Source organism: Macadamia integrifolia, unplaced genomic scaffold (assembly GCF_013358625.1).
Source record: "Macadamia integrifolia cultivar HAES 741 unplaced genomic scaffold, SCU_Mint_v3 scaffold1688, whole genome shotgun sequence".
In the NCBI taxonomy this organism is placed as follows: Eukaryota; Viridiplantae; Streptophyta; class Magnoliopsida; order Proteales; family Proteaceae; genus Macadamia; species Macadamia integrifolia.
Window position 1 is genome coordinate 68,479 of NW_024868311.1, and position 14,369 is coordinate 82,847.

Consider the following 14,369-nt stretch of genomic DNA (forward strand, 5'->3'; position numbering starts at 1 on the left):
TGTTAATAAAGTTATAGCTCTAAGAGTAGTGGTAATGGTGTTAAAGTTGTGTACATTTGCCCCTCTCAGTAACGAGAGTTGTGAATTAGATTGCTCCCTTTTTTTTTTTTTTTTTTTTAGTTAATGATAATAAAGGATTAAAGGTGTTAAATGGTGTGATTTTGGTTAAACAATTTGGTTTTGATATGTGAAATGTAGAAATCAAAATCGAATCATTTATTAAGTGGTTATATAGTTCTTAAATGGTTTCATAGAGAATGTCGCACCCAGAAACCCATTGTCATAAAAGAAATCATAAAAAATTATTTAATACAAACCTAATATTGTATAAAAATTGCATAAATAATTATTTACTACATATCTACTTCATATTTTCGAATTTTGAATGATTACTAAAAAAAAAAAACATATATAACTTCATCAATGTGGGTGAAGCTCTGAGGATGTTAAAGATTCGAGAGGGTGTTATTTATATAATGGGATTGAGTTCCCTCTCCTGCAGCGTAGGTTACACTAACGCCCATGTGCCTATCTCTTTGCTCCTATAATAGGAGGCAGATTATAGGATGGGGAAGAGAAGACATAATTAAGGAGACTCTAACTGACGCTATTTATAACGCAGAATTCAATTAGTTTAATTGGTTTCATTTTTAAAATCAAAACTGAACAATTTACGAAATGATCTATTTTCTCAAATCAAGATGAAACTAATAATTAACTGGTTTAAGTGCAAAAGTAGTTTACACTAGAACAGTAAAACCGCTTAATAAATTGTTCAGTTCTATTTAAAAATGAGACCATTTAGTAAAATGGTGTTCATGTTTTTTCTAAAAGCAATCATTCAAAATTCGAAAAGATGTAATATGCTTAAGAGAGAATCAAAATAAAAATGATAAAAAAACTGGCTAAAGAGAGAATCAAAATTGTCTCCAAAATAAAACTTTCATTCACTTCTGTGTGTAATAGTGCACTCTTCAACTGTGTCTTTTTTAGTCTACAAAGTCGTTCTAAGACTCATAAAAACTTTTAAAAGTGAGTCGGTAAAACAAAGGTACATTCTTTGGACACACTTATTTTTTTTGGTATAAAGAGGATCATTCATAAAATTTGAACACACACAAGTGAAAAGAATGAAAAGGAGAGAATAAAACTTAAAATCATTATTTAAAATGTCAAGGACTTCCTTTATTTATAGAGGAGAGATGCTCTATGAAAACACATATTCCAAAGAGTCAAAAATATGTCTCTCTAAAAAAGAGGATATAAAAACTAGTCATTTCCAACATCCTGGACAACATGCAAGCAAAGATCACCTTTCCACCACCCAGGTCGGCTAATGAAAATAAAACCTGAAACCATATAAATGAGAGCATAGTGACCCTTCTTTTTATGGAGCCATACCCTTGTAGTTCTCATTTTAATATGTTAACTTTATTTCATTCTCGTTCATTTCCAACATGGGAACTATAGTTCTCCCACACTATACCTCATTCAACATTCAACATAGTGTAATGCATATCGGTAAGGTTTTTGACAAACTCTGATTTTGAACATACTCTGGCCAAGGTCTAATAGCAAAACACCAAACGTTGGAAAAAACCCTTATCCTATGCTAGTAAAAGGAAATCTATAAAAATGATCAGGTTCAGTCATCAATAAAAAGAAACCATGGACATACAAGGCCTCACCTTGCCATGTTCCAACTCAGCTCAGTGAATGAAAATAAATCCCGACCCCCTCCCCCCCTCCTGTGGAGATGAGAGCATAGTGAGTCTTCCTTTCATGGAACCCTAGAATTTCAATATATAAACCTCAATCACTTCCATTTCCAATGTAGGACTAAGTGCCCCCATAGTAATGCCTTGCTTAAAGCTATATCAGAGGTCAGGGATTCAAATATTGTAGGAGACACAACAACAGACAAACAATAACTCAGCCTTATCCTAACTAAATGGGATTGGCTACATGAATCCTTGCCTTCCAGTTAACTTTATTCGATATCATACTTGATACAAGACTTAAACTATGTATGCCTTTTCTCACTATTTCTCCTACAGTCATTTTAGGTCTACCCTTAGTTCTTTTAGATATTTCAATCTAAATAAGTTCACTCTTCCTTACTGATGCATTGCAAGACTTCCATTAAACATGGTTATGCCACCTTAAATGAATTTTTCAAAGGTAGAGAGGTATTTTAAAAAATTGCTTGTTTTAAATGCATTTAAAACCAACATGACTACATATATGGGAAGAGAGTGTAGGATCACTTTCAAGAAAAATGTAACGCATAAGTAAGAAAAAAAAAAAGAAGGGGAAGGGTCCCCACATTTCTTGCGTGGGAGGAATCTCCATACCAATGGTAGCATGCTGATCGGTTTTGTCAATAGGGCCCACGAGGTGTATTAATGATTGGTTTGGTCCAATTTCGATTGGTCCGAATAAGTTTTTCAAGTGTACTGATCCAAACCAAATTCAACCGCAAGGTGAGATTTGGAATCAATCAGTTTTGATTTTGGGTTTCTATTAGGCTGACATGATGTGTTCTTATCGATCGATTATTAGGTTTTTATTGTCTCGGTCTTTTTATAAATATAAACATGGATAATGTTCTCTATCCAGGAACGTAGCTTATACTAACACTTCATGGTTATCTCTCTCCTCCCCTAACAAAGGGTTGAGATGTCATTTCATTGGGGATAGAGAGGCATAGATAATAGGAGGCTCTAGCATATGTCATATTCTCAGACAGAGAACTCAATTCCATAAAATAATCAAACAAACAATTTTATTTGTTTTTTCTGGTTCCCCCCTTCAATTAGTCTGGTTAAGTTTGGTTTTGTTTGTACTGGTTCCAAAAAAACCTCAAACTATACATATCATTAAGGGAGTTGATTTTTTTTTTTTTTTCTGTCGCATTCAATTCCAACTGATTCGGGTTAGATTTTGACATCTTTAAGGCTAATAAATGGTCAGGTAGGAGAGTGAAGATGGATGAAAAAGATCTATGAGGAGACATATTTAATGCAAGAATCTTTTTTCCGAAAAAAATAAATAAATAATAAATAATGAAGAGGTTATTTTTTTCTGTTTTAATAGAAATGCCATAGGATATATCCTTAAAATACATTTCCAACAAATTAATTAGTTTTTCTTTAGTAATAAAATAAATTTAATTAGTTTTTTTTCCTAAGGTACAGCTTTTCAAATCTGAAAAATATGAACTTCATTAGAAAATGACACACACCTTAATAGATAAAAAATGTTTTTGCCATTGCAAGACGTATGCAACTATACATCACACCTTAATTAATAGAAAATGTTGGATAAGAGATGTATATTCCACAAGAGAGAGATCTATCTGATATCTGCTTATATTAATATCTTACACATCAAAAAGAATAGTAGGGAACGAATAATGGGAGCAAAACGATGTATTTAATGATGAGAGAGAGAGACCATATTTATTTATTTATTTATTTTTATAATGAAAACCCCATATTTAATGAGGAGAAAGATGGGAGATGGACTCCAATTCTTTTTTTTGGTAAGCTGGGGACTCCAATTCAGAGAAGTATAAAAGGGTACATCTTTTTCCCCCACACTCAACATTTGACCAAGTCTACATAGATGCATTTAGTCTCTATTTGGTGTAAAAGAAGGTAAAAGGTAGGAAAGTTTATAAAAATGTGTTTAATGTAAGGATCTTAAATCAGAACATGGAGAGTAGAAATCAAAACCAAACTATTTATTAAACGGTTATGATGTATCTAAAGTCAAAACAAATTAATACACGAATTTCAGTTATGCTTACCCGTTTATATAAACAGTTTTAGGAGCAATTAAGAATGAAGCTATTTTTGAAGCCCATTAGAAAAATCTGATTTTGTAGGGCTTGAACCACACTATCTAGACCCAAATTGTGACTTAAGGAATATAAATATTTTGAAATTATTTATATGGTCCTCTACAAAACAGTAGAGAGCAATATAGAATATTAGGACTAATCGGATTTTTCAATTGGTTTAGTATGTATAATCGGTTCCATAATGTATCGATTCTAACAACAATCTTAACAATTTTACTTCTTAAAACTAAAATTGAACCATTTAATAAAAGATTTCACTTCTTAAAATCAAAATAAAATAGATTAATAAATTATTTATCAGTTTTTTATTTAAATAGTTTGAATCGATTTCAATAAAAAAAATTTGGATTTCACATCTTCAGTTTCATGTTCTAAATGAAACATAGATCTTAGGTCATGAAAATCTACAATCCCAAGGTTGCAAGTTTGCATTTTCTATTTTTATATATAAATCCAAATTACTTATGGCTTTTACGAACTTTGGATATGTAGGAATGCACAAGATTCTCAAATCAAAAGCAACTTGCAAAGATTACATGTGACAGAAAAGCAAGGATGGGAAGAGGTAGACGTTTGAACTGAATCAAAAGAGATGACAGACTAGCGGAGTCAAGGGAGCAAGCAAAATTGGCATCGAGAATTACAACTATGAACTCTTTTAAATCTGTAAATTTTTTAAAGATAAGTAGGACTATTAAGTTGAGTCCTCTTTACGAAGAGGCGTACTGAGCAAAGACTTCTGCCATCACCTTCACAAAGATTCGACATCTCCGTCATAAAGCTAGTGTCCAAGCTTATTGCCTTTGCTGCCGATAAAGGACCTTAGAAGGCTAGAATATCATAGATACTTATCACAACTTCAAATAGAGCCTATTTGATAGAAAGGGTCAAGAACTGCCGGGCTTACTACTTTTCGCAAGCTACTAACTGTAGAAACGCAACCCTAAAATGATGCAGAAGATAATGGAAAAACAAAACAAACAATGCACACAGATTTTACGAGATCCTGTTTCACTATCTATGGAGAATAGGATTACAGCGCTCTTCCTCATACCTCTCCGTATTGTTTGCATTACAAGGAAAGAAACTATCGCTACAAATATATAGCGAAAAAACCCTAATCCGAAAAGTACACAATTCCCCTCAAATAAAAAATTCGAGTCGGGGGTTGCGCCCCCCTACACCCCCTGCTATACAGGGGGGCCTCCTACCCCCTTGCAACCCCCACAGCCAACTAACCGGCTAGCGGGACCACCGTTCTGCCTGTCTAAGTGCTGCACCAGTACTCCCTGGATTAAACTGCGACGGAATACAAGACATCATACACCAACAATCTCCACCTTGGCTTGAATTCTGTCGAGCCTCATGTAAAGATAACTTGTAGACATCTTCATTAATGAGGTACAAACCCGCATCTGTTTGGTGCGTCCCTCATCTTCAACAATGAGTAATATTAATCAAGTCCAAACATGACCCAAACTTCTCTGTAGTAACTGGCTTTGTAAACATATCTGCAGGATTGAGATCTGTATGAATTTTTCTCAAGTGAATACTGCTTTCTGACACAAGCTCCCTGATCTTGTGAAATCTCACATCAATATGCTTTGTCCTTGCATGAAACACCTGATTCTTTGCAAGATGTATGGCACTCTGACTGTCACAATGTAACATTGTACCTCTTTGCTCCAACCCCAACTGACGAACTAGTCCAGCCAACCAGACTCCTTCCTTGGCAGCCTCAACTGCTGCATGATATATGTCTGGATGTTCATATCACATGTACTCCCAACTGCGCTAGCATAAGGGACTTGAGACATCTGCTCCACCTCCTCATGTGTTGTAGGGCATTCCCTTTCAGATAACTTGAAGTGGCCAGCTAACGGAGTGCTAACCGGCTTAGCATTTTCCATATTGAAAACGTCCTAGCATCTTTTCAATATACCTCTTCGAAGTTACCCAAAGTTTACCTGTATTTTTATCTCTAAGGATTTTCACGCCAATAATCTTCTTAGCAGCACCAAGATCCTTCATCTCAAATTCAGCATTCAACAAAGACTTCAAAGAGACTATCTCATATTTGTTCTTTGCAGCAATGAGCATGTCATCAACATAAAGCATCAACAAAATATTGGAATTATCATTTGACACTTTATAATAACACAACTATCATACTCACTTCTTGTGTAGTCAATCTTCATCATGTGGGAATCAAAATGCTTGTACCACTGCCTAAGAGATTGCTTAAGGTCATAAAGCGACTTCTTAAGCAGACAAACATGGTCTTCCTTTCCATGCACCTTGAAACTTTCAGGCTGCTCTATGTAAATCTCTTCCTCTAAGTCACCATGAAGAAATATAGTTTTCACATCAAGTTGTTCAAGCTCTAAATCATACATGTCCACCAATGCAAGTAGTACCCTGATCGAAGTGTGTTTCACCACCGGAGAAAATATTTCATTGTAGTCTATCCCCTCCTTCTGTGCATAGCCGTTGGCTACAAGTCTGGCCTTATACCTTTCACGCTCCTTCTCAGATGCTGCCTCTTTCTTACGAAAAATCCATTCACACCCAATGATTTTTCTTCCCTTAGGTTTTTCCACAATCTCCCAAGTCTTGTTCTTCTGTAAAGATTATATTTCCTCCATCATAGCTATCATCTATTTATCATGTTGTGCATCACTCAAAGCATCATGGTAGGAAGATGGATCACCTGTACCTACAGTGAGGGCATAAGCAACCATGTCCTCAAACCCGTATCTCATAGGTGCTTTGTAAGTACGCTTCCCTTTACCCTTTGCCATAGTATAGGGAACTTCTACTGCTTCCTGTTGTCTTGGTAAGTCACTTGATGACTCATTCTTTCTTGTTTCTAACTCACCTAACTCCACCTGCACAGTAGAACCTTCTTTATTTTCATCAACTGTTTGTGAATTGTAATTTGATTTCACTATATGAGACTCATCAAACACGACGTCTCTGCTAACCACAACTTTCTGTGAACTTAGATCCCACAACTTGAATCCCTTTACACCTTTCTTAAAACTAAGAAAGATACATTGCTTAGACTTTGAGTCTAACTTGGAACGTTGCTCACTCTCAACATGCGCATAGGCTGGACAATCAAATATTTTTAGAATAGAATAATCTACTGGTTTTCCTGTCCATACCTCTTCAGGAATTTTACAATCAATCGCCTTTGATGGAGACCTATTGATGAGGAAACATGTCATGTTCACTGCTTCTGCCCAAAATCTCTTGCTCAACTCTGCATTCAGCCTCATACTCCGAGCTCTTTCTAGAAGTGTTCTGTTCATCATTTCAGCTACACCATTTTACTGTGGTGTCTTTGGAACCGTGAAGTGATGTGTAATCCCTTCAGCTTTGCACAATTCTAGAAACGGCTTGTATGTGTACTCTCCTCCATTATCTGTTCTCAAGTATTTAATTTTCTTTCCTGTCTTTCTTTCTACCTTAGCCTTCCATTCCTTAAATTTAGTGAACACCTCACTTTTATGCTTCATGAAGTAGATTCAGACTTTCCTTGAGTAATCATCAATAAAGGTCACGGAGTATTCTGCCCCACCTTTAGATTTTGTTTTTGAAAGACCCCATACATCGCTATGTACATAATCAAGCACCCCTTTACTCTTATGTTTTGCAGTTTTAAAACTAACCTTGCACTGTTTTTCGAACACACAACACACAATACTTGCAAAAGTTCAGTTTACAAGTTTTTACTCCCTTCAACATTTTCCTTTGTGAAGCTCTATCAATCCTCTTTCTCCCATATGCCCTAACTACATATGACACAGATAGGTATCATCTGTATCAAATACTGCATCTGTAGTCACAGATGCTTCACCTATAACTGTGCTCCCTATGAGTCTGTATAGATTTCCTGCTAGCTGTCCCTTCATAGCAACCATTACACCCTTAATAACTTTGAAAACTCCACATTCTGCTATGTACTTGCAGCCATTTGAGTCAAGTGCCCCTAAAGATATTAAGTTTTTCCTTAATTCTGGTACATGTCTCATATCTGCTAAGGTTCTTACTATCCCATCAAACATCTTGATTTTGATAGTGCCTATCCCAATGGTCTTGCATATGGCATCATTCCCCATTAGGACAGATCCACTATTATATGGTTGATATGTATCAAACCAATCCTTATGTGGACACATGTGATATGAACATCCAGAATCTAAAATCCAAGAATCAGAAGGTTGATTCTTACCTGATGATATAGAGAATACATCTTCATCATCTCCATCTGAACTGTCAGTCACGTTAGCTTCCTCAGATGCTTTATCTACACCTTTCTTCTTTAAGTCCGCCTTCCTCTTCAAGCACTCTCTCTTCAGATGACCTTCCTTCTTGCAATTGTAACAAGAGACATTTGTCTTTGCCCCTTTTGATTTCGATCGACTCTTCCCAGATCCCTTCTGATTTGATCTCCCTCTTTCCTGCTCCTTGTCACCTCCGAAAAACCTTTTCCTTGAGATTTCGTACTACTGACATTCTTCCTTGTATCATTGGACATGAGGGAAGCTGCAACTTCATCCATCTCAAGGGTCTCCTTCCTGTACAAGAGAGTCGTTACTAGGTGATCATATGATTCTGGGAGCGACGACAGTAATAGTAACGCATTGTCTTCATCCTCGATCTTAACCTCCAGGTTTGCAAGTTTACTTACGATCTGATTGAACATGTTAAGATGCTCTAATAGATCCGTACCTTCCTCCATCTGTGAAGAATACAATTGCTTCTTCACGAACAACATGTTCGTTAAGGACTTCGTCATGTAGATGCTTTCAAGTTTCGCCCATAACTGCAGTGCAGATTCGATACCCACAACATATTGTAGGGCATCGTCAGAAAGATTTAATCGAATAGCACTTACCGCCTTTTACTCCATCTCTTCCCAATCTTCGTCGGTAATTTTTGCAGGTTTATTCAACTTTCCCAACAACGATTTTACTAAAACCCTGCTATATCAGAAGATCTTTCATTCTTTGACGCTAGAGGGTGAAATTGTTCTTCCCATTAAATCTCTCGATATCATACTTGACATTCGATCCCTTCCCTGCCATCGTGATAGTAAACCCTAGAAAACGAAAACCTAGAGCTCTAATACCAATTTGTAGAAACGCAACCCTAAAACGATGCAGAAAATAATAGAAAAACAAAACAAATAATGCATATATATTTTACGAGGTTCGGCAAGGTTGCCTATGTCCCCGGTGAGATTAGATCCTGCTTCACCATCAATGGAGAATAGGATTACAGCGCACTTCCTCACACCTCTCTGTATTGCTTGCATTATAGAGAAAGAAACTATCGCTACAAATATATAGCGAAAAAACCCTAATCCAAAAAATACACAATTGCCCTCAAATAAAAAATTCGAGGGGGGGCTACGCCCCCCTACACCCCCTGCTATGTAGGGGGGCCTCCTACCCCCCTTGCAACCCCCACGGCCCGCTAACCCGCTAGCTGGACCGCCGTCCTGCCTGTCTAGGTGCTGCACCAATACTCCCTGGATTAAACTGCGATGGAATACAAGACATCATACACCAATACTAACTCCTCCCAGAATGGCCACCGAAACTAACTTCCTTCACTCTCTTCTGATCATGATGAAATTGCTGATCAGTGGGCTTGACTATCCCCGGTTGCAGTGGATTTCTTAAGAACAGGCGATTACTAAAGAGGGTTGGATGAAATGGTGATTCAACTAAACCATGACTCAATGACCAATTCAAATAAATAAATAAATGAGAAAATGTTAGATATACTGTCGATATAAATAAATAACTTTGCATCTTCTCAACTCAAGTCCTTCCTACCCCAAATACCCCGGTGAACACTTCGTCCACAGACTCACGCGTAAACCGCAGAAAAGGGAAAATACATAGAACAGCTCATCTTTATCCATTAAATAATAAACCGAAAACAAGAATTCATTCTTAGATTATTAGTTATAAAGGAAGTGATAAAGAAATTCACACGTCTATACAAGTGGGCCATTATTTACAATCTATATGTATCTGCATTACCACTATAGTTGACTTGGAAAAAAACCCAAAGTCAACAATAACCCATAGGCTTTTGTTCTATAATTCAGAACTTCCATGGTTATAATCTGGAAGAACCCATTTGGGGTGTTCTGAGTTTCAGTTCAGAGTCTTCAAACAGAGCCAGAGAGATTAGAGAAGGTGAGAAATGGGAAACCCCAATTCTAATCCTCCTCCTTCTTCTCCTTCTGCTTCAATCCACCATTTCAGCCACCCACATCCCTTAGAGTTACAAGTACTCTCTAAAGTACCTGTTTCTAAGCCCAAACCAGTAGCTACAAATGTTACAGTTTCATGTGCAGGTTGCAAGTTTAATGCTTCTGATACATTCTATGCCTGTAAGCCCTGTAACTACAACCTTCATATAGCATGTTCTAATATGGCTCAATACATCAACCATCCTGTTGACCCACATCACACACTTACTCTCCTCCCTGTTCCTGCATACCCAGATGGGAATTTCAATTGTGATGCCTGTGGCAGATCAGGGAATGGATTTTCCTACCATTGTCAGACCTGCAACATAGATATACATGCTCTCTGTGCTCTTATGCCATTGTCTGTTAATCACCAATCCCACCATCACCCACTTACCCTTACCTTCTCACCTCCTTACCAGAGCAAGAGCTTCTCTTGTGATATATGTCAGCAGATGGGTTCTAATTATTGGCTCTATAGGTGCAATTTATGTGAATATGATGCTCATCTGAGTTGTGCCAGGACAAAGTCCCAAAAACCACTACAGACTCAGACTCAGCCGATTCAACAACAAATGGGAATTGCAGTCCCCCAGCCCATGACACCACCGCAGACTCAACCTCAGAATCGTCCGATTCATCAACAAACACCAAAGAGAACTGCAATTCCCCAACAACCACAGCTGGCTCAGGCTCAGGCTCAGGCTCGGGCTCAGCCTCAGACTCAGCCGCAGCCTCAGGCACAGCCGATTTATCAACCAACACAGAGAACAGCAATTCCCCAGCAACAGGCTCGGACTCGGCCGATTTATCAACAAACAGTACAGAATACTGCAGCTCCCCAGCAACCACCATTGACTGAGACTCAGACTCAGCCCCAGCCTCAGACTCAGCAGATTTATCAACAGAGACCTGCAGCTCCCCAGCTGACTCAGCCTCAGCCTCAGACTCAGCTGATTTATCAACAGAGACCTACAGCCCAGCTGACTCAGACTCGGCCTCAGCCTCAGCCTCAGCCAGCTTATCAACAGAGACCTGCAGCTCCCCCGCTGACTCAGACTCGGCCTCAGCCTCAGACTCAGCCAGCTTATCAACAGAGACCTGCAGCTCCCCAGCAACCACCACAGATTCAACCTCAGCCTCAACCAATTTATCAACAACCAATACAGAGACCTGCAATGCCCCAGTATCAATCTGGGCCTCAGTTGAGACCTGCACCTGCCTACATGCCTTCAAACATGATTAACCCAAATCAGGTTATGTATGGACCTGCTGGGGCTGGTCAGAGAAGTATGCAGCCAATGCAGGGAAATCGCAATAGTTTTATGAACACTGTCCTTCAGAGTGCTGTCACTGGTGCAGCTTCGCAGATTGGTAGGACTTTGGCGCAAGATATTATGGGTGGAGGCGGTAGTGGTGGTGGCGGCGGCGGTGGTGGTCTTCTGGGTGGTCTTTTTGGTGGTGGTGGTGGTGGTGGTGGTGGAAGGGAGCCAAACCAGTATAATGATTATGGTAACCCAAACCAGTTTGATCAGTATGGAGCTGCAGGGCATGATCCTGACTATGGTAACCCAAATCAAGTCGATCAGTATGGAGGTGTTGATCAGTATGGAGCTGCAGGGCATGATCCTGACTATGGTAATCCAAATCAAGTTGATCAGTATGGAGCTACAGCTCATGATCCTGATCTTGGTAATCCAAATCATGTTGATCAGTATGGAGATGTTGATCATTATGGGGCTGCCGGGCATGATAGTGATTTATATCCCCCAAATCAAGTTGATCAGTATGGAGCTGCTGGGTATGATAATAGTCATATTGGTGACCCAAACCAGGATGGGTATAACCCTAATGAGGGTGCTTATGAAGATACAGGGGCTGATCAGATAAGTATGCAGGAAAGTGTTGATATTAGTAGCAGTTATGATGATGGTGATGGTGGTGGTGGCTGTGATTTTAGTGCAGATTTTTCAGCAAGCTATGATACCGGTGGTGGTGGTGCTGATTTTAGTGCAGATATTTCAGCAAGCTATGATACAGGGGGCGGCAGTGCCGATATTAGTGCGGATTTTTCAGCAAGCTGTGCTGTCAATGATTGATGATATGCAAATGTATAAGGTAACTCAATTTATAGCTTCTCAAAGTTATTTTCAGTTTATCTTATGAACAAGAAAAGCTTGTGTTTCTTTTCTCCCCTTTTCCTTCTGCAATAGAGGTCATCATCATCACCTCTGTTGCAGGGGATCCTTCTTCCTTCTTTTTAAAAACAAAAAGGAAAAAAGAATTGTCATAGCTATGTTCATTGTCATTGTTTTGGAAGTCTCAAAGGATTCCTCTGCTCTTCTGCAAATGAATGAATTAATGGAGGAAGTCAAACCATTATGTGCAAGTCAATAGGTTTTTAAGCAGTTTTTTAAGGGATTGTGTATATATGGTACTCATAATTTGATAGAAAGGATGTGGGGTATGTAAAGATAGGGATAATTTTGTCATTTTCTTTTTGTTGTATGTTATGTATATAGTTGTTGTATTGGTATTATTAACTTTCAGTTTTCAGGATATTTTTGTATTAGTACCTTAGATAAATTAGAGATGGGGTTTGGAAGAGTGGCCTCGATACAGATCTCGTTGATCCTCTTTCTTGAGTAGATTTTGTTTGAGTCGGTTTTTTTTTTTTTTTGTTGATGACAATGCCGAAGGTGGACAAAAAGTCTAGCTTTGATTTTGTCTTTTTAGGATCCCTTTTATTTTAGACATCGAGGATGTATGTTCTTTCATCTTTTTTCCTACTCTTTTTTAAAATTCTGCTGATTTCTAGCAAAAAAAAACCTTATACAACTTATATATATATATATATATATCATTTTTGGGTGAATGGAATTAAGGAGTTCACCTCTAAACCTTGTGTGATGATATGGCTTCTCTGTAATAAGAGTTTCAGCTGAATATTGATATGGTATCAAAGCCACTCTAGATCTGGGTCTAATAATATTCTCACTTTTATCTCTATTAGTTTTTTCACAGGTATTTTCTCCGGAATTCTTTGGTTTGGTCTTAGGCTCTGAGTTTTAATCTTAGTATTATTAGATCAAATCTATTTCTAATAAAAGATCTATGAATTTTGGATTTGAGCTTTGATATCAAATTTACTTTTAGTTGAGACCTATTTTTCGATTGGATTTTTTTTTTTATTTCATTCAGACATATTTTCTATTTCGGATGTATCTTTTTTTTTTTTTTTTTTTTTTTTTTAATTTCAATCTGGTCTGTGTTTTTTAGAAGGGGTGTCAATCAGTCACTTTGAATTAGTTTTGTTAGTTTTGATTCGGTTTTGCATTGGTTTCAGTGTGAGAATGAGTGAAACCAAAACATGATCAATATGGGTGCTCTAATTTCAGTTTTTTATCGGTTTAGTTTCAGTTTAGCATATAAATATATTCTTTTTTTTTTTGTAGAAAGCATATAAATATATTCAAAAGTGTAAGGAAAAAAAAAAAATGAGTGAGTTTGGTTTATATAAATTTTAGATTATCAGTTTTAGTTCCAATTTTTTAGTTCAATTTGATGTCTTATCGGTTTTAATGAAGTCTAATTTGGTTTTGGTCTTGCCAGCCCGAAACATGATCTAATAAGCTCATATCGGTTTTGGTCAGTTTGGCTTGATTTCGTCGTTATGAGCTAGGTTTTGACAACCCTATTTTTGACCTTGTTGGAGGATTTATGCACTCACATTGGTTGGACAAAATTTTTGGTAACATTTTGGTTTGGATTTTTTTTTTTATTATTATTATTATTAATTAGATGTGTACACCATAAAAGGAGGGAGGGGAAAGCTAACAACCAAGACACTTGAACTCGAGACGCCTGGTGAGTGGGCTTTTGGCACCACAATAGCTGCCTAGCGCAGTTTTTCTTACTTCCTAAACTCTATTAATATTTTTGCAGCATAGAAATGTTTTCTTTACTTCCTAAACTCACTATTAATCTTATTGCCATTGTTCAAGTGGTTAATAATAATTATGTTTTTTTTTTTTTCCTCTTGTGATAGATGTGTAATTCAAGATCCACGGATGGTGACGGAGCATACGGTTGGACATTTAGTTGTGTTGAAGCTTGAATAAGAGATTGTCTCCTCGTTTTACCTTCAGTTCACATGGTTCTTTTCTTGTAATTTCATTTTCTTCAAATTTTTATTTCTCAAATAATTTGTGAACCATATGGCATAATTGA

General features: G+C 37.4%; 1 protein-coding gene across 1 annotated transcript; it reads left to right on the top strand.

Annotated features, from left to right (window-relative positions):
• Nucleotides 1–10,079: 10,079 nt before the first annotated feature.
• Nucleotides 10,080–14,369, top strand: LOC122064586 (glutenin, high molecular weight subunit PW212-like). Its single transcript, XM_042628314.1, has 2 exons — nucleotides 10,080–12,257; nucleotides 14,188–14,369. Exon 1 carries the CDS (start codon nucleotides 10,091–10,093, stop codon nucleotides 12,236–12,238), a length of 2,148 nt encoding a protein of 715 aa, XP_042484248.1. The 5' UTR covers nucleotides 10,080–10,090; the 3' UTR covers nucleotides 12,239–12,257; nucleotides 14,188–14,369.